Here is a 21,362-nt window from a genome sequence, read left to right on the forward strand (position 1 = left end):
ATTCTAATCAAGTAGAACTTTGATATGCAGCAAGTATTTATTCTATCATGTATAAAAGATGAAAGTCACAATTTTTTATTTTCTTGTGTTAGTTATGAGGCTTCAAAAAAATCAAATTTTTATGTTTCAGAGACAGGTAATCACTTGGACTTTGCCGCACCAAATGATGTAGATGAAAATACTACTTGGAATGACCATTTACATTTAAGTACCAATCAAAATGTTACTGATCAAACCAGTTCTGTGACAATGGTCAATACTGAAAGGATAACTGATCCTAACACAAAAACAAATATAAGTCATGATTCCATAAAGAGACAAGAAAATTCACTTAAAGCTGCTGTTACTATACCCAGCTGGACAAGTTCTACAGGTGTTTGGGGCTATAGATTCCTTGCAGCAATCACAAGCAATTCCTTTGATCTTCAACACTCAAAAGAATTAAGTGATGTTTTTAATTTTCTCCACAACAAAACTCTAGTTGAGAAAAGTTCTATCTTTACAAATCTGACTAGAAATATCAGTGAGGACATTACTGGCCTAGATGTCGACAAAGGTCACAGTAATCAATCTGAAATCAAACAAGTGAACTTGTCCATAACTACATTGACCCTACATAGAGAAAATAACACTAATCCCAGGACTAAGCAAGAGAACAATTCGCATGAATCAATCAATGTAAAAACTGGTATTAACATAAAACCTTCTGGTTCTGGTTGGCTGGCCATTCCTTTTCAGTATTTAACGAGGGCTTCTTCACAAAACAAACAAAATTCATCAAGCAGCAATCACACGAATAGTAAGCATGAAAAACAAAAATCTCGTAAAGATCTGCCAGCAGAAGTTGGGATTATAAATTCCAACAAAACTGCAACAGTTCAAAATTATATGGCAAACACTGACATGAATAAAGATAATCCTTTGCAGGGACCCAATAATCTAGTGGGGATTACAAATAATCCATTTGATCTTTCTGAAAAGAATGACAGTAACATATTTAAGAGCTCACTTACACCTGTTAAAACTGATAAGAGTAGCTACAAAGATTATATAGGAAAACAGGGGAATCTTAATTCAGATATCAAGAAAATTCCAGTTGTTACCAATAGTCAAAGAAATGTAACCGACATGTTATCAGATATTATTATGGAAGACAACAACTCTACATTGAAGCTTCCAGTTGACACCTTTGATGAGACAACTATTAGAACATCACAACCTGGTTCAGAATCTGGGAATAAAGCCATTGTTTCAGATTTGTATCTGCTTTCTTCCTCTGCTAATGTAACTAGGAATCAGCTAGAGATTGAAAAAACATACATAGCCAGTGGATTGAGTCAGGATCATCCTAATGCTATAATCTCAAATTCAGGCTCAACCACTAATTCTTTTAAAGATATACTCTCTTCTCTGGTCACTTCTACTTCCAATGACAGGCCAAAGGCCCCAGGAATGGGAAAAGGAAATTTAACACCAAATCATACCCATATGAGAAATATAGGCCTCAAATCAACAGATGAATCCCATTTCGTGCAAGATGTTTCAATAACTCCTTTGATCAACAAATATTTAAACAAAAGTGATTACATTGCTACAACAAGCAGGTCCTCCCCAGACAGGGACCAACAACCTGTTATTTTACAGAAGGTAACCACAAAAAGAAGCCAACAAGGTTTTATTGCATTAAAAGCATCTACTACAAACAGAATACCACAAGCTGTTGTTATATCAGAGTCAGACAGAAATAGCGACCAGCAAAGTATTATTACATCACAGAAGCCTACTACAAACTGGAACCAGCAAATTGTTGGTATACTCCAGTCAAACAGAGACAGGGCTCAACAAAATATTGATACACCCCAATCAACTAGAAACAGGGATCAACAAGGTATTGATACAGCACAGAAGCCTACCACAAATGTGAGCCAGCAAGTTGTTGATATATTCCAGCTCAACAGAGACAGGGGTCAACAAGATGTAGCTAACACAAAGTCAACTAGAAATAGGGACCAGCTAAGTGGTGTTACATTACATGAATTCACCACAGTTAAAAGCCAGTTAGTTGCTGTTACACAGAAGTCTATCACAGACATGAATCAGCAAGATGCTTCTCTACAAATGTATACTGTCACAGTGACAAGTCCTTATCACAGGACATTCACAACAGTTGAACCCCCTCTGCCTCAGCATTCTCAGGGCATTGTGTCCCCAACAATACCTATTACAAAGAGTAACACTGATACCACTGTTTGGTCCCAGGATTTGAATTTATTGAAAAACACAGTGAAAGCCGATAATGAAAATTTGACCATCGGAGCTGTCCATCAAGCTGATTTCCAGATTGACAATAACATTAAGAAAGAGCATCCAACCGACTCTGAAGAAGATACTGGTGTAACTGCTTTTATGTCTGCAGGATTTGGTTGGGTAAAGATTCCTGTCAATAAAACTTTACCTGACAATAACATTGGAAATGACACTCATAATGCATTTACCAAAAAGGGTTATAAAAAGCCCACGAAACTCAGTATTGTCACCGAATCTATGAAAGGCTCGCTACTAGCTTCTATAATCACAAATATCACCAATAGATTAACAACTAACCAGAATGTAGATGTTACTAATACTAAACCACTACATAGTTTTCACCCTACACAAAATTCTACTGCAACAAGATTGAATGTAATTAAACCCCTAGATTCTAATGTTTTAGCTTCATTTGCTCCTGAGGAAGTGCTTGTAACTAGTAAAATAACTGAGAAAAATGTTATATATATGGTGAATCATGATACATCCATAGTAAACCCTCTTGAGATTAATGTGAATACAAATTATAATTCAACAACTAATACTCCGAATATTACAACAGCGTTTACACCTAATACCACTCGAAGAAAGGTTCAACATTCTGCCTCAACTGAGAGCTCTCCAAGACCAATATCAACAGAAATAAAGCATTTACAAAATGTTCCTACTTTTGAGCAAAACAAATCTTTGACACACCTGCTAAATGTAACTTCTGATCTTCTTCATGTGTCAAGCTCTAAATGGTCCCATAACCTGACTAAAACACATCCACTACATATCTCTGTTCCTCAGTTTATAAGTAATACAACCCAAGATGTGCCCACTACATCAAACCAATTTATATCCTCACCAAAATTTATATCAGATCAACAGCAATTCACCAATAATTCTTCCAGTCATGAGGCAGTGACTGTATCTTCTCCAAAGCCTCTCACTTCAATTAATGGTTTTACCGCACCAAATCCTCCATATATGGGTTTGGTATCACCTTCAAACCAATCTGTTATGAAATTAAAAGTGACCCCAGATCGTATTTCTGACAATATGTTTGCAGTAAAAGCTGCAACTGCAACAGCTTCTAGCTTCACAGCCACAAAGTCTTCATTACAAAAGAAACAAAAAAACAAGTAATTAATAGAAATATTGTCAAATTGTTAAGTTCACAACCAGGGACAGATTAAGATCCACAGAGGCTCTAAGCATCTAAAAGATTTTGGTGCCGCCATTATGTAATTCAAAATATAAACAATAATAAACCATAAAATATATCGACAGGAACTGTCAAGGCCAGAGACCACACCAAGCTCCATTGTCCATTTTGGCTTGATTTCTACAGCTGGATGCCATTCCAAACGCCAACCACTTCACATAGAGTACTGGATGTTTTTTTGTTTTTTACATGACATCGGCACCAACACCAATGATATATATTTTTTTTATTCTTTTTCTTTTATTTGTTTCAGTCACCACCTTTTAGTCGAACAAATCGACTCCAGGACTTACTCTTTGTAAGCCTAGTACTTATTCTATCAGTCTCTTTTGCCAAGCCGCTAAGTTATGGGGACATAAGCACACAAACATCAGTTGTCAAAAGATGGTGGGGGGACAAACACAGACACAAACATATATATACATATATATGACAAACTTCTTTCGGTTTTCATCTACCAAATCCACTCACAAGGCTTTGGTCGGCCCGAGGCTATAGCAGAAGACACTTACCCAAGGTGCCACACAGTGGGACTGAACCCAGAACCATGTGGTTGGTAAGCAAGCTACAAGGATTATCTAGAAATGATTATCTCCCTTACATTAATTGACCACATGGTTACAACTTGTTATCTAAAAATAATTTCCATGTTTGCAAAGGCGTTGCTGATCAGAATGGCCAAGCGATACTCGCTGCAACAGCCACCCAACCCCATGAGGCTCATTTCTCAAACGGGCCACAGTTATCCGGATTCTGCGGAGGAAATCAGTCTGGGATATACAATTCTCCCGCCACCATCTCCTGCTGTTTAACCCTGCATTTTTTCATTTTCTTTGTTTCCTTTGTGAGGTAGTTCTGATTTTTTTTTTTATACTTCTAATATAGTGACTTTTCTTTTTCTTCCTGCAAAAGTATGTTGCTAAATAAAAATCTATTTTATATTAAAAAAAAAAATTAATTTCCATGTTTATTATTCAAGTTCCTGAAAATAAAACAAAGAATGTTAAATTAAAAATGTTTCTAGTAATAAATATTTCAACTATTAACAAAGAGAAAGAAATTTTAAATATGTTATCTTTTTTGATCGTGGTTACAAATTTGTGGAATACTTTATATATTAGTTATATATGTCAAAACTTGGAAATCACAACTAACAGCCAGATGCCATGCATGTGGCCAATCCTTACCTGGTTCCAAGGTGTTGTGGAAAGATCCTGACCACCCCCCCGTGACCAAAAGTGGACTGACTCATTTCAATAAAATAAAGAAACTGTGTGAACTGTTGACATTTGTGAAAATCGATTTTTGAAACTGTTATTGAAATTGTTGATGGATTTGTTGATTGAACTATTGTTGAATTTGTTTTTTCTACCCATTGATGGGCACGGAAGCTGGCAGCTATGCTGCGGTGGCGGGGCAGAAGCCCGGCACCCAACATGTTGCAGCTAAGGGAAGTTGAGACGGAAGGGAGAGATTTTAAGGAATACAATTGACTAATTGTGAAGGAGGGAGATTGCCTCCGCTTAACACCACCAGCCGACACGTTACAAAGAGCGGAGAAAAAGAGGGTGGACATTGGAATTAGACACTGAGGGAAAATGGCTGTAACTTTTTTATTTTTTAAGTTAGGCGATTTTCGTGTTCGATAATGTGTTCTATATGTCCCGGTCATGCGATTCCCCCTAAAAAATTTTTTTGCGATTTGGATTGTCCGCGTTTAGCTGTTATTTCTAGCATATCAAGTTTCGTGGTGGGGACTCCACATGTGATCCTTTTTCTGTTTCAATAGAAATTGAAGCCGTTCATTTTCACATCTAAGTTGCGAGAAGGCTACTCGTACGACCTGGACATGTAGAACACAATGAAAATTAAAAATAATAGGATCGACCACTCACGACTAGCTAGCGCGGACGCGCGAACTTTCGAGTAATAGATAGATAGATAGAGAGAGAGACAGACAGACATATAGCTCGCTCCGGCCAGTCATGGTATTAGCTGTCAGTAGCCAAAGAATCGACAGGCCAGCAACAGGCATGCAGGCAGACAGGCTGACAGACAGATGCTTCAGAGAGCACTTTCACTTCTGACAGCTAAATAGCATGATAGTGCCAAGTGGCGTCATGGCTTACCTAAGATATAACAAAATTGTTATTCACCTGAATTTTTGAATTCACAACGTAAAGGGAGAGCACTCTTCTGATTCAGTTGATTTAGTGCCCTTGAAGAACAATTGCTTTCTATCCAAGGTAAAAAGCCTAACATTTTATGAGAGAGGGTTAGTCAATAGCATCAACTCTAGTATTTGGTTGGTACTTTATTTTATCAATTCCAAAAGGATGAGAGGCTAACTGAACTTGACAGGAATTGAACTCAGAATGAATGGAACAAATACCACAAGACATTTTGTGGGATACGAACAATTCTGCCCTTAAATAATTATAAAAATTACTTCTCAGACTAAAAGCCTCGGAGGTGGGTGTAAACTATAAAATTACTTCTGGCACTTCCCTGATATTTTGTTTTATTGACCCTGAGAGGATAAAAACGAAGTCGACTTTGATAGGAATGGAACTCAGAACATAATGACAATATTCTTTTCTACTCTAGGCACAAGGCCCGAAATTTTCAGGGAGGGGGCCAGTCGATAAGATCGACCTCAGTATGCAACTGGTACTTAATTTATTGACTCTGAGAGGATGAAAGGTAAAGCCGACCTTGGCGGAATTTGAACTCAGAACGTAAAGACATGAAATACCGATAAGCATTTCGCCCGGTGCAAACAAGGACAAACAAGGATGGGGCAAACAAGGACAGACAAAGGGATTAAGTCGATTATATTGACCCCAGTGCGTGACTGGTACTTAATTTATCGACTCTGAAAGGATGAAAGGCAAAGTCGACCTCGGCGGAATTTGAACTCAGAACGTAGCGGCAGACGAAATACCGCTAAGCATTTCGCCCGGCGTGCTAACGTTTCTGCCAGTTCGCCACCTTGACAATATTGTTTCAAATTTTGGAATAAGGGCCGCAATTTTAGAGGAAGACCATAGTTGATTACATCAACCCCAGGACTCAACTGGTATTTATTTTATAAACTTTAAAATGACGAAAGGCAAAGTCAACTTCAGTGGGATTAGAACTTAGATGAAATGCTACTAAACATTTTATCTGGAGATTTGGTTATTATTTCTAGCTTCCTCTGCCACTGTTTGTTTGAGGGTACAGATGGAACTGATTCTTTAAAGGTGTCTTGCCACCAGTTGGCAGGAGCTCAACTCAGTGAGTAGTGTTGTCTCAAGAGGCTACCCTATTTCCTAATATTCTCACCTGCAGTCATTGACTTCCAGATGAGATAGGTATGTGGATCAAAGTAAATAGTTAACAGCAATCAATAAGCTGTTATTTCAGCCTCCCTTCTTCTTACTTCTCCGGTATTGGAAGTCCAGCAAAGGTCACAGGTACTACCCATTGTCCTTTGACTAAATTATAAAATTAAATAAAAGCCTTTTAATAAGTGAGGCTGGAAGGTAAAAAAGAGCAGAATCAATAAACTTTTAACAATTCAACATTTTGACTGGAAACTTTTAATACTCTACTAACCCTTTCAAGATAGACTGGCTACTTTTGAGGATGGTGCCATTAAAATTACTGTATATGATGGCAAATAAGACTTTTTTTTTCCCAAGAAAATGTTTAAAAAAAAAAATTACCATGGGTCCTATATACGATGTTGAGACTACCATAAGCTTTAATGCATAAAACTTTTAGCGGAGGTAAAAAAAAACAAAAAAACGCACACCACCTGTTTTCGGCGTAACAAAAACCCTAAACACCAGGTGTGTGCTTTCTTTATTTACCTTCGCCAATTTTTTTACTCTCCTGAATATGCGCTGCTGAAATTGGGAAACTCTTATACGCCCGAGTGTCTTTTATGCCATCAAATACGGTACATACAGAAGTATACAAACATTAAACTCAACACTAAACAACTGGTAAAATCAGTGCTTCATTCAAGAAAAAACGGTGTGTACAATAAACTACAATAATTTTTGACTTAACGTTTTGTCTTCGCTAATTTCTCTTTGCGTTTTTTCACATGCTTTGGGACTTTTTGACTTCTTGACTTTTGTTTCGCTTCTTTCACTAATTTTTTACGGTTCTTGCGACTATTGGGCGATTCGTTCCTGGATCTATGGTGAATATTTTCTTCAACGTTCTTACCACTGTCTTCGTTTTCATCATCACTATCCTGTCCGCTATCATCTGTTTGGTCAGAGTTTTCTGCAGACTCCTCTGCAGAACAAGTTTCATCATTTTGTTTTTCAAGTAATAATGGTTCTTTTTGTGGTCCGCTTAAATCTGGTTTTTGACCAACAACTGTCTGATAGTACACCTGATCTGTGTCTCCTTTCTTAGCATTTAAAATATCACGTTCAAAATTAACAACTTCATCGAGATTTCTTGGGATAAAAATCTTCTTAAACACCTCCTCGTCTACTTTGTCTTGTTGCGTAATTTCTTCCAAAGTTCTCCCAGCAGTAATGGCCATAGCCTTATCTAGATAATCGTCCACGTTCGTGTCGGTTATAGAAGAATCAGTGACAAAATCGAATAGTTCCTTTACAGTTAAACCACAAACAGAATGTTTACGGAAAAAGTCCGTCACATTTGTACAGTCTTTACGTAAGAAAAACAATGCGTTAGGGTGGTCGTGTTCAACCGATTGAGAAACATCGATCAAATAGATTTTCCCTTCGTGAAACAACATGTTGAATTCACTTAGATCAGCGTGAACTAACCGACATTCATGATACAAGGTTCTCATCATTAAAATACAATCGAGATACAACACACGAGCTTTTGATTCTGTTAAGACAGCTTCGTGGAGCAAAGGTGCTGGCCAGCCGTCTTTCCCGATAAACTCCATTAGGAAAACATGACTTCGTAAAAGAATAGGTTTCGGACACAAAATACCAGACTGATGTATTCTTTGAAGATTTCGCATTTCTTTCTCAGCCCACGTTTTGACCATCTTTCTGGGATTCCGCTTGCAGTATCCATGTCGAAATCTAAATTCACCCGAGACGTATTTGTCTCGATCTTTAAAGACCAAAATCGAAGTTTTGTAAATTTTTACAGCGATATCAAAATCATCTTTTCCTGTGGCATGGTAAACATTGGCTTCCTTGCCAGTGCTAATACAACCGTTTATATTATATATGACACCACGACCTAGTAATTTAAAAATTATCATTCGAGTCCGTGGATCAAGAGCCTGTTCTGAAGTGGCTCGCTCAGACTTGTCTTTTCCTCGAAGACGTTCCGCTTCGGCTTTCCTTTCCGATTTACTAAAAAAACAATTTGATGGTCCTTCGTATTTCGTGGTTTTCATCTTCAAATCGAGAACATTTTTAAGAACTTTATCAAGAGGCTGATAAGACTCCTTCGTATTTTTACTTTGTGACGCTGATTGATGTGAATTCGTTGGTCCGCCTGACATGGCAGTGTTATATCTCTTCGTGAAATTTCCAGACATGTTGGTCCATTCAAAACTCAGGTCATCATCGTAATCATCCGAAGAATCTTCAATTTCTTCACTTGAAGAACTGCTGTAAACTTCCTTTTCGATTTTTTCTTGTGGAATAGGCTCTGATGTATCTTCTACGGCATCGTCGAACTGTCCATCCATGTTGTCGGATAACAGAAATAAAAATTAAAAGTTTACAGCAACTTGACAAAACAGGCAAGTTCTGGTCAGATATAAATGGACTTATGGGTAATTTTATTTATAAAACAAAATAGCTTCTTATGAAACTATTTTGATAATGTTTAGAGCGAAAAAGTTTCATACATAAAATATAACTTTCTTTTTCATTCATAATTATCATACGTGAAACTTTATTAATAGACACAAACCACGAGGGAATAGTTACGAAGTAACTGGAACCGGTGTCAATGCAAATTATGTACCTGTGGTAGAAAGAATTGTTGTTGTTGGCACTCCGTCGCTTACGACGTCGAGGGTTTCAGTTGATCCGATCAACAGAACACCCTGCTCGTGAAATTAACGTGCAAGTGGCTGAGCACTCCACAGACACGTGTACCCTTAGTGTGGTTCTCGGGGATATTCAACGAGACACAGTGTGACAAGGCTGACCCTTTGAATTACAGGCACAACAGAAACAGGAAGTAAGAGTGAGAGAAAGTTGTGGTGGAAGAGTACAGCAGGGTTCGCCACCATCCCCTGCCGGAGACTCGTGGAGCTTTAGGTGTTTTCGCTCAATAAACACTCACAACGCCCGGTCTTGGAATCGAAACCGCGAGTCCGCTGCCCTAACCACTGGGCCGTTGCGCCTCCACCGGTAGAAAGAATTACACTGATGACTAAGGCTTGTTGGACCGACATCAAAGAAAAACAGATGACAAAGAATAGGAATACCATTTTCATAATTTATTTGGTTAACAGTTGCATTTGCGTGTTGGATACAGAAAGCTTGATTTGAAAAACGGACAAATATGCTGCTACATGAAGTTACCAACTTCTTCGAGTCGGCGAAGTAAAAGCGGAGGAAAGAGAATGCTTATGTGACGAGATAGTATAAGGCATCTTATGTGTCTGTGTGTGCGTTCGTCATTTGGTCGGGTTGTGTTGTTTTTCTGATTGTGGTATGCAACTGCTAATGTATTGTGTCGACGGTCACTGCTTGCCCATCTCTGGCTATGTGTCTCACTGCTTGCTGATAACTGGTGTGTGTGTGTACAGAATTCGGTATTTATAATGGCCATCCTAGCTAGAAGGATGGGTACTTTTTGGTTATTTCACCCCCATTAAAAAATTGGGTTATCTCTCCACGTTTTATGAGAAATATCGGTTACTTTTGGTTATTTCCCCTCAACTAAAAATATTGTTTAACCCTCAATAAAAAAAAAAAGAAAAAGAAAAAATTAATAAACATGGAAAGTAAAAAGATGAAATGTCTTATTGAATCTGATAATATTTTGGCACTGTCATGGTATTAGCTGTCAGAAGTGAAAGTAGAAAAATCTGAAGGAACGTTACTGCTGGTTTGAGTTGATTCTTTGGCTACTGACAGCTAATACCATGACTGGCCGGAGCGAGCTATATGTCTGTCTGTCTGTCTGTCTGTCTCTCTCTCTCTATCTATCTATCTATCACTCGAAAGTTATTGGAACAAATTTGACACCTATATCCATGCGTTTGAAAACACACAGAGTATAAGGGTACTACTAAAGCAGAGTGGTCCCGAACGCGCAGTCGCGTGTCCGCGCTAGCTAGTCGTGAATGGTCGATCCTATTATTTTTAAACTTCAAACTTCATTTGTTTTCTATTTTGATAAATTCTCTCTGTTGAAAATTATATTTTTATATTTTAAATAATTTGCAATTTCAGAAAATATATTTTTATATTAAATTTGCGTTTTCTAATTTGATAAATTCTACGGACACAAACAGAGGTGAACGAGTGATAGATAGATAGATATATATATATAGAGAGAGAGATAGTGAGATAGACAGAAAGACAGATAGATAGTTCCGGCTAGTCAGTAGCCAAAGAATCAACTCAAACCAGCAGTAACGTTCCTTATCAGTTCTACTTTCAATTCTGACAGCTAATACCATGACAGTGCCAATATTTTTATAACAAATCATACAAAACTGGAAAGATTAATAAACGTGAGAGCTGAAAAAAAAATAATAATAATTAGTAGTGGCTGTGTGGTAAATAGCTTGCTTGGTTCCCGGTTCAGTCCCACTTCGTGGCACCTTGGGCAAGTGTCTTTTACTATAGCCTACATTCCTAAGCTTCTGACCCATATTGGCACTGGATATCTTGCCCTGGCTTGCGTCTGAATCATGTCAGTAGCATGGAGAGGGTCTGTGAGGTGCTGTGCAAGCATTGCTACACCTAAAATTTTAGGTTGTGTAATCGCTGACGAGGTGACTATCTGATGCCTGGTCGTGTGGGAAGGTGTTGTGACAAGCATGAAAGCAGGGGACGCAACAATCTCATGCACAGGCATTGCTAGCATTTTGCTTGGGCGATGGTCAGTTGATGGTCTTCCTTGGTCACAAGTGGCTAGCCATCATCATCATGTATGTATCTTTATGTATGTATGTGAGTATGTATTTATATATATATATATATATATAAATACATACTCACATACCTACTTTTTAAGTTTGATAGTCATTCTATCAGTCTCAGAAAAGGGAGTGTAAGCATAATGACACACACACATATATATATATATATATATGTAGCAGGGGGTCAATTTGTTTTATTAAAAACTTTTAAGGCGGTGCTTCAGCATGGCCACAGTCCAATGACAGAAACACGTATAAAAGATAAAAGATATTCTGATCCCTCACAGACAGAAGTGATAAGGTTGAATGTAGGCATTAAATTAAAGTTACGTGTTTTCCAACTCGTAACGTAACATTTATCTCCCTTTAATCATGTTTTTCATTCTTAACTCGCTTTCTGAGTGATTTCTCTTATTCCATATTAACGTCAAGCCAATACCAGATAGATTTCTTTTATTAAGCCACGCAGGGCCGAACACAGAGGGGACAATACAATGTAGAATTTTTTTTTTCAAAGCTGATCAATAGGGATCGAAAACGTTTTGGGACGTTTACACAAGGAGAAAACAAAGAATCGTTTTAACAAAACGGGGAGAAAATAAAACACTGACTATGGAATTTGGACATTAAATGATGATGATGATGATGATGATGTAAATCATAATCATCATCATCATCATTTAATGTCCATTTTCCATGCTGGCATTGGTTGACAACCGATGCTGGTGTGTTTATGTCCCCGTAACTTAGCGGTTTGGCAAAAAAGACCGATAGAATAAGTACTAGGCTTACAAAGAATAAGTCCTGGGGTCGACTTGCTCGACTAAAAGCGGTGCTCCAGCATGGCCGCAGTCAAATGACTGAAACAAGTAAAAGAATAAGTCTGTCTATGAGTGCTTGTGAATTGGTGATCACATCTACAAGTGATGGTGTGTGTGAGTCTAGTGTCAGTATGATGCAGAAAACGATTATAATAATAACAAGAGCACTCAGAGAGCGCAAACTACCACCAAAGCAACACCAACGTCCTCTCAACGATTAGCCGGAGATGATTTTTAAAATGAGAATATCTGAAATAAACTTGACTGCTCTCACAAATGAGAATACTAAAAATGAACCTGACTGCTCTCAAAAATTAAGTAAAAAAAAAAACAGGAAAAATAACCCAGAATCCTTGTTTAATCCCAAAATCTAATCAGTTTGTGCTAGTCATGAGGCCAAACATCTCTGAAAGTTTCATCCAAATCCATCCAGCGGTTCTTGAGATAACTTGTCCATGGACAAACAAACAAATGAATACAACTGGAAGTAATACCTCTGCCTTTGCCAAGACGGATGTAATAATATTTTCTATTATAAATGATCTTGGCATTCTTTTCATTTTACATAAAATATTCTTTACAATCTACTGTTGTTTTACTGCCATTTATTTAAAAGTATTCTAAATTTTATACGTAAAATATTTTTCTGGAAGTGAATTACGATTTATAACATTGCTACTATGGGAAATTATTGCTCTGCTTTACAAGTTTTCACTTTATGAGCGGTCTCTGGGAACGAATTAACTCAGTAAATCAAGGCATTACTGTATTCTGTTTTGGTTTCGTAGAATAAAGCCTGGTCACAACTTTTATGCATTCAAATGAAGAGGCAATACACTCTAGCTAATGTCAGTGAAATGTGGGGGCTGGATCACTAGTCAGTGTAGGAGAAATTAGTGGTTTATTTGTTCTTCCTAGACCATCCTATAACCTGATAATTCTCTCATATTTCAGGCCAACACGCCCTGGCTGGTTCTTATTTGCTGGCAGGCCACAAACTCACAGATAAAAATACAAGGTCTCACTACCCACATTTTCTTGGGTCATATGGAAACACACACACACAAGTGTATGTGAATATATGTGTGTATTATTATTATTATTATTATCATCATCACTATTATTATTATTATTATTATCATCATCATCACTATTATTATTATTATTATTATTATTTTCCAGCAGATCAATTCTGTTTCCATTTCTTTCTGAGTGTCTTCTTGACACCTATCATCATCATCGTCATCGTCATCGTCATCATCAAATGTGTTTTGGAAAAATTTTAATAGATTATGTTATTGTTTAGAATGTATTCATGCTTATAGAACAAGCCTGTGTGTGTTTCTTTTTTTTTTTTGTTAGGTAGGTACAAGGTGTGACAATATTAATGTTACTTTTGATCTGACTGGATTTAATCCTTTTGCTTTGACAACATAAATGTCAAAAGTTCAAAGTTCAGTATTTAAGCTTTTTAGTAATTGGTTGTACCACCTTTTTTTTTTTCGACAATGATAAAAGGCAATCTAATCCAGAGGGGAGAGAGAGATAGAGAGGAAGAGAGAGAGAGCAATGACAGAGACTCATGATGTATGGGCGAATATCTATCTATCTATCTATTTGTTTCTCTATCTATCTATCTATCTATCTATATATATATATTTAATTATATGCGTATATATATATATATATATACATAATAAATTCAATAATGGGATAAAAATCTTTTACAAGAATTTTATCAGGAAGCTAGTGTGTAAAAAATTCATAAGGGAATTTTCTATTCCCAAGAATATGATCATTCGTTTATATTTATATAAGGGCTTTACTACAGAATAATGCCACACATGTTTATTTGGGAAATCTAGTGTGTGGCATTATTCTGTAGTAATGCCCTTATATAAATATATATACATAATATATTTATATATTATGTATATGGATGTATTAATATATGTATGTATGCCTGTATATATTTGAGATAATAGTTTCACTTTAAATAGTTTCACTTTAAATAGTTTCAGTATTAAAGTGAAAATATCTGACATTACAATTGAGAGGTGTTATTGTTTCACTTTTGACACGTAATACTGAAATAGTGGAGGAGATATGATATTGCTCTGGGCTCACACTAGGCAAGAAGTTAAAAGTTTTTTTTTGGCCCATGACACTACATGGACCCTAAGTAAGGCATGTGTAAAATTTGAATGAAATTGGTTGTGTAGTTCTCAAGTTTTAGGGATTCACACAGACAGATAGACACATCTCATCTTTATATATATAGATAGGCGCAGGAGTGGCTGTGTGGTATAGGCGCAGGAGTGGCTGTGTGGTAAGTAGCTTGCTTACCAACCACATGGTTCCGGGTTCATTTCCACTGCGTGGCACCTTGGGCAAGCGTCTTCTACTATAGCCTCAGGCCGACCAAAGCCTTGTGAGTGGATTTGGTAGATAGAAACTGAAAGAAGCCTGTCGTATATATGTATATATATATGTGTGTGTGTATATGTTTGTGTGTCTGTGTTTGTCCCCCCAACATCGCTTGACAACCGATGGTGGTGTGTTTACAACCCCGTAACCTAGCAGTTCAGCAAAAAGAGACCGATAGAATAAGTACTAGGCTTACAAAGAATAAGTCCTGGGGTCGATTTGCTCGACTAAAGGCGGTGCTCCAGCATGGCCACAGTCAAATGACTGAAAGAAGTAAAAGAGTAAAGATACACATATTTATACATAATGATCACCATTGTTTTAATGTCCAGAGTCTCAAATCTGGCCCATGATATGAAATGGTATATGGTATACAAAGTGTGATAGATGAAAGCATATGACCTTGTGGTTAGGGTGTTGTCCTTGTGATTGTAAGATCATACTTTTGTTTCCTGGACCAGATAGTGGGTTGTGCTTTTGAGCAAGATATTTAATCTTATGTTGTTGTAGTCCGCTCAACTGTAAATGAGTAACCTTGTGAAGGATCAGCGTCCCATTCAAAGGGAAATGTGATCTTGGTCATTGATATGTCATGGAAACTGAGGAATCAGCCTGGTGAGTCAAGAAAAAAACTATGGAATGGTAGGGATATGATGTGGATAGATATCTTTCTCTGTGATATATGGTGAGATGTGTGCTGATGTACAGTAATGTCATGATATAGCATAGTATGTGATAATACAATACCATGGTATAGCATGGCTACAATATCATGTGGTGCTATGTTGTTATTTAGCTCCAGATTAGATCTGATTATGCAACCCTATGATCAAACACATATTAGCTATGACCATGTTCTCTGGTGGGGTGGCTAAGTGAATCGAGGAAGATACGGATGCTATTTCTATTAAGTCAAATGAAGACATTAAGGCTTCTTCATTGGTTCATGCTGTGTGATAGTGTTGTTTAGTTCCAGTTCAGCCTGGATAAGTAGACTTACAATCAAACGCGTTCCAGCTGTAACCGTCCTGTGATAGTAGTGCAAGTGGGTGGCTTGAGGGAGGTTTTGTTAGTTGGTTCAAGGATCATGTAAAGCAGGACTTCCCAAGCTTGAGGTGAATTTGATCCCATGAGGTAAATTTAACCTACCCAGGAAATAAATTTGCTGATTCAGAATTTGTACATATTTTTTATTTTAATTGTAATTTTAAAAACCTGTAGTTGAAAAGAACATTTAAAATGAAATTTTTTTTACTTTCTCTGAGTTTGGATTTAACAATTTGTATTGTATATACTTTTTAATTACTGTTATTAATGGTGTAATCTGATTTGAAAGACTATATTTGATCCTGGTATTTGTTCATCATTTCTTTATAAATAAGTGAAATAACATAGTCATAGACTACATTTATATATTTGCCAATATATTTGCCTAATCCTTGTTAGCATAGAAAACAGACATAAAAATGAATGAATAGACCTGTATACAATATTATACGTGGAGGCACAATGGCCCAGTGGTCAGGGCAGCGGACTTGCGGTCATAGGATCGTGGTTTCGATTCCCAGACCGAGCGTTATGAGTGTTTATTGAGCAAAAACACCTAAAAGCTCCACAAGGCTCTGGCAGGGGATGGTGGCAAACCCTGCTGTACTCTTCCACCACAACTTTCTCTCACTCTTACTTCCTATTTCTGTTGTGCCTGTAATTCAAAGGGTCAGCCTTGTTACACTGTGTCACGCTGAATATCCTCAAGAACTATGTTAAGGGTACACGTGTCTGTGGAGTGCTCAGCCACTTGCACGTTAATTTCACGAGCAGGCTGTTCCGTTGATCGGATCAACTGGAACCCTCGATCTCCTGGTAGGGTTTTTAGTGGAAAGTGGGTTATACATCATTAGATGTACACCTGACTTTCCTATATTAAATTAAGAATTGAACAGAACGCTGAACTCCAGACTATCAACACAAACAACATTTATTCAAGGAGGAAAATATACATCTTTACTCTTGTTTGTTGAGACGTCTTCGGTGTGTGAGAACATGGTTGTTGGGACGTTGGTATATTGATGTGAGCTGTCTAGCGTGAGTTCGAAAGATGGAGAGACAGCTAGACACGTCCTTGCTCAATCGCTGGCCAGCAAGAAAGAGGGCGATCAAAGCGGGAAAGCTTGGTTGTTGAATTCCACGCATGCGCACGGCGTCACTACAGGTTCTTATGCTGGACAGCTCAGAGTAGTGGCCAGACTAACGTGGATTAGCTTTTCTGAGAGGTAAAAACGGGCTTGAGTAGTAAAAAGCAAAGTTATAGATGCATTGACGACAATTCAAACCCAACAAGACCTAGGAGATGTAGGGCTTCTCACAGGGAAACATAGAGAAACAGAAAAGACGATGGAAAGTCGAAAACAATGGAGAAAAATTGTTGATGGTCTACCATAACTTTTCTAAGAATGGTAAAGTTTAGGCTAAGACTAAAACAAGTCCAAAGTTGTTTCTTGTTGGTATAATTAAAGTGATATTAGTCACTGACTCATATTGTAATTTCCTTATCATATAATTATATATAGATTTTTAATGCTTATTGTCTGAAATATGTTGACACTAACTTAAATATATTCAAATCACTTAGATATTTTATCATTTAGCTGTTATCAAATTTCATCAAGTCATGATGAAATTTATTGTTAGTTTATACTGGTGGAGGGCAGAGGGCTGTCTTATCAACATAAATTGATAAAAGATTAAACTACCTTGACAACTCCGGTTCAGTTTTTGGTGTGTAGAAAACCTGGGTTGTCACAATTTCTTATCATCATCATCATTTAATGTCTAGGCTTGAGGGCTTGACAGGATCCGGTGTCTGTTTTGGCATGGTTTCTATGCCTAGATGCCCTTCCTTATGCCAACCACTTTACAGCTAATACTTGTTGTGTTACCAGCACTAGTCAGCTTGGCATGCAATTTGCAAGTGTACAAAACCCTGGGGAACAACTTTATGTCTGGAGATTAGGGGTAAAAGGTGGGTAAAAGTATGAAAGAATGGGCCTGACCAGAACAAGTTTCTTGCTGTGGAGGAGCAGCATGGCTACTCACATTTTAGAAAAGAGGATGGAAGTGATTGAGGGTGGAAGATTGGAAACGAAGGACACTGATTGTATGATGGTGACACTTTTTTGCAACAATCACATTATATCAAGACAAGGAGACCCCAATTCACACACACACACATTGATATCTATATAAAGGCGGTGAGCTGGCAGAAACGTTAGCACGCCGGGCGAAATGCTTAGCAGTATTTCATCTGTCTTTACATTCTGAGTTCAAATTCCGCCAAGGCCGACTTTGCCTTTCATCCTTTTGGGGTCGATAAATTAAGTACCAGTTGTGCACTGGGGTTGATCTAATTGACTGACCCCCTCCCCCCAAAATTTCGGGCCTTGTGCCTAGAGTAGAAAAGGATATCTATATATGACCAGCTTCTTTCAGTTTCCACCTACTAAATTCACTCACAAAGATTTGGTCAACCTAGATGAAGAGAGGGTGGAAGTGATTGTGCAATGAGAGAGTGGGGAATATATACATAAATATTCTATGAATAATTCAATTAACTGATCTTATTGGAAGAGTATATAAAAGCTAAAAACACAAGTGTGATAGGACCTCACATATATAATATAGTAAGCAGAAAAAATTTTGATCATCTGAAATTAATGAAGCTAGTTGACAAAACCCCCTTCTAGAGTTTTAAAATCTAGAGCAAGGGAGATAATCCCCTTGCTTGTTAGATTTTACATATCTAAGGAGTTTTTTCTACAAGTTGCATGGATAGCTTCAGTTGGTCAAAGTCTTTCTAGTTGCTATGCTGAAAGAAGTTACTACTTTAAAAAGTTACTATATTAAAAATGTGAGGACCTACTGAATTTTGTACTTAGAATGACACAGTTTTGGTCCTATGACTAAGAAATTTGGTTTTCTAACCACATGGTTCTGGGTTCAGTCCCACTACATGGCACATTGTGCAAATGTCTTCTACTATAGCTTCAAGATGACCAAAGCCTTGTGAGTGGATTTGGTTGACGGAAACTAAAAAAAGCCTGTCTTATGTGTATATGTGAGTGTGTGTGTGTGTTTGTTTTCCTTTGTTTTGACATTACATGATAGTTTTATTCATTTCCAATCTTCTGCGAGGATATGCCTGATCATGGAGAAAATATCACCTTGTTTGGAATTAGGTAAGGTTACTGCCCGACTACTTGGTTCTGGGTTCAGTCCCACTGTTTGACACCTTCGGCAAGTGTCTTTTATTATAGACCTGGGTTTATAAAATTCTTGTAAGTGAATTTAACAAATGGAAACTGAAAGAAGCTGGTCATATATCATCATCATCATTTAGCGTCAATTTTCCATGGTGGCATGGCTTGACTGGAACTGAAAATCCACAGAGCTACACACTGCAATGGTGGTAGGGAAAAAACAAAGACACACATATATATATATATATATATATATATATATATATATATATACGATGGGCTTCTTTCAGTTTCCATCTACCAAATCAACTCACAAGGCTTTGGTTGGCCCAAGGCTATAGTAGAAGACATGTGCCCAAGGTGCCACGCAGTGGGACTGAACCCAGAACCATGTGGCTGGTAAGCAAGCTACTTACCACACAGCCACTCCTGCGCCTATATATATCATCATCATCATCATCATTTAATGTCTGTTTTCCATGCTGGCATGGGTTGGATGACTTAACAGGAGTTCACCAGTCAGAGAGCTGCCCAGTCTCTAGTTGTGTGTCTGGCATGGTTTCTATGGCTGGATGCCCTTTTTATTGCCAACCCCTTTTACAAAGAGCACTGAATGCTTTTTATGTGGCATCTGTATGGTACACACACACACATACTTTCATATGTATGTATGATGAGGTCTAATAAACTTCAAACATGTCCATTACTTTTGCCAGTTGTCTTTGAAGATCAGGTTAACTCTGATTTGCATTATCTATATATCTTTGAAAAATGTTTATCTTGATCTTATTGAAATTATCTCCCTTGCTTGTTGTTTCTAGGTTTTAAACATCAATAGAGGGAGTTTTTGTCCACTCATTGCGTAGATAGTTGATTAAAATTTTTTTTCTATTCACTGCATTCACTGCATTACGTTCAGCAAATTTTTTAGCGATGGTATAGCCGGTAAAATCGAATCCAGCTCTTGTACTTATTTTACCGACACCTAGGATGAAATGCTGGTCGACTTCGGCGTTATTTGAACTAATAATATGCAACATGAACACAGAATAACAATTTTTTTGTGGGGGAGGGGGCGTTGAGAAATGTGGGTACGGAGGTAGGTTCACGAACTGGGACTTTAAGATATTGATGGGATCAAATAAAAACAAAAAAACATGCAAACTTGGATGGATTCTAACCGCAGACTAAAAAAAGATTATGTAACTAAATGCTGCTAAACAGAACTATTATAAGATGTAATTTCATACATCTAAGTTCAAATACCGCTATGGATGACCTTGCCCTTTATCGTCCCCAGGGGACAACGATACAATAAGTACCAAGAATGGTCCGTGTCAATTCAATCGACTATTCATAGCTGTAATCATATTCTTGGCTTTGCGCCAGTACAAGAAACCATTTATGTTTTTGCCGATTTGCCTCATCATTAGAATAGGATAAGAGAGAGAGAGAGAGAGAGGGGATAAAATACAGCAGTAGGTCAATGAGTTCTTATTAGTCACCGTGTCCACTTTATCAGTAATGTTACTGGTCATTTAATCTTACTGTTGACAAACATATTTAAGTTTAACAGACGTTACTATGGAATAAGATTAAAAAAAAAAAAGTTGACTGTTTTATCTTAAATCTGGTAATGTTTAGTTCCCAAATGCATGTGTTAAGCCTAAATGTTGCGTAATCAGTACGGATGTATGCATTGTAATGCCTCTATGCATATAACTGCTGTTATGTATACATATGTGTTAATTTTAGGAATTATTTTAAAGATATTTTAAGAATAACAACAATATAACATGTTCGTAATCAAGATTAAACATACGCACATGTATGTGCGCGCGCGCGTGTATATCTATATACATACACACATACATATATATATATGTATGTATGTATGTATATACTTGGATAAGATTATCAGTGACATATGATTTCACTTTCTTTAGTACTTAAAACGGTCAATGTCATGCTTTCGGTAATAATCTATGGAGGTTAAGTCAGAATAGAAAGTCTGCTATTGGCTTGAATCTGCTATTGGCTTGAATCTACCATTGCAGAAGAAGAAGTAGCTCTTGGCAAAAGACTAGTAGCAGAAAAAGCAAAGCAAGAACAAGGTGCTTAGTGGTAAGAGGAGGAAGACGGTGGTGGCGGCTGCGGCGGCAGAGAAACATACAACAAGCGAAAACTGCTGCACTCTCTAAAAGACGGAGAGTAAGAAAAGAACTTGCTTGGTC

The 21,362-nt window shown here is 37.4% G+C and overlaps 2 protein-coding genes across 6 annotated transcripts in view; one reads left to right on the plus strand and one right to left on the minus strand.

The window, feature by feature from the left end:
* Window positions 1–4,577, plus strand: part of LOC106874727 (uncharacterized) — a 26,287-nt gene extending 21,710 nt beyond the window's left edge. For 3 of the 4 annotated variants that reach the window (XM_089357122.1, XM_052970412.2, XM_089357121.1), the window contains exon 7: window positions 131–4,577. In XM_089357122.1, the coding sequence (XP_089213248.1) occupies window positions 131–3,438 (3,308 nt within the window). In that variant the 3' untranslated portion in view covers window positions 3,439–4,577. The remainder of the gene's footprint in view (window positions 1–130) is intronic. The other variant, XM_089357123.1, reaches the window with a different exon arrangement.
* On the minus strand, window positions 3,439–10,456 carry LOC106874736 (serine/threonine-protein kinase RIO1). 2 transcript variants are annotated; one of them, XM_014922572.3, is made up of 2 exons: window positions 7,577–10,456; window positions 3,439–4,499 (listed from the first exon to the last, which is right to left on the minus strand). In XM_014922572.3, exons 1-2 carry the CDS (start codon window positions 9,204–9,206, stop codon window positions 4,492–4,494), a joined length of 1,638 nt encoding a protein of 545 aa, XP_014778058.2. In that variant the 5' UTR covers window positions 9,207–10,456; the 3' UTR covers window positions 3,439–4,491. The 2 variants fall into 2 exon arrangements, with proteins under 2 accessions (XP_014778058.2, XP_089213250.1); XM_089357124.1 differs by lacking the exon at window positions 3,439–4,499 and having other exon boundaries at window positions 7,505–10,456.
* Window positions 10,457–21,362: the final 10,906 nt, after the last annotated feature.

This window comes from Octopus bimaculoides, chromosome 9 (assembly GCF_046866305.1).
Source record: "Octopus bimaculoides isolate indiv1 chromosome 9, ASM4686630v1, whole genome shotgun sequence".
In the NCBI taxonomy this organism is placed as follows: Eukaryota; Metazoa; Mollusca; class Cephalopoda; order Octopoda; family Octopodidae; genus Octopus; species Octopus bimaculoides.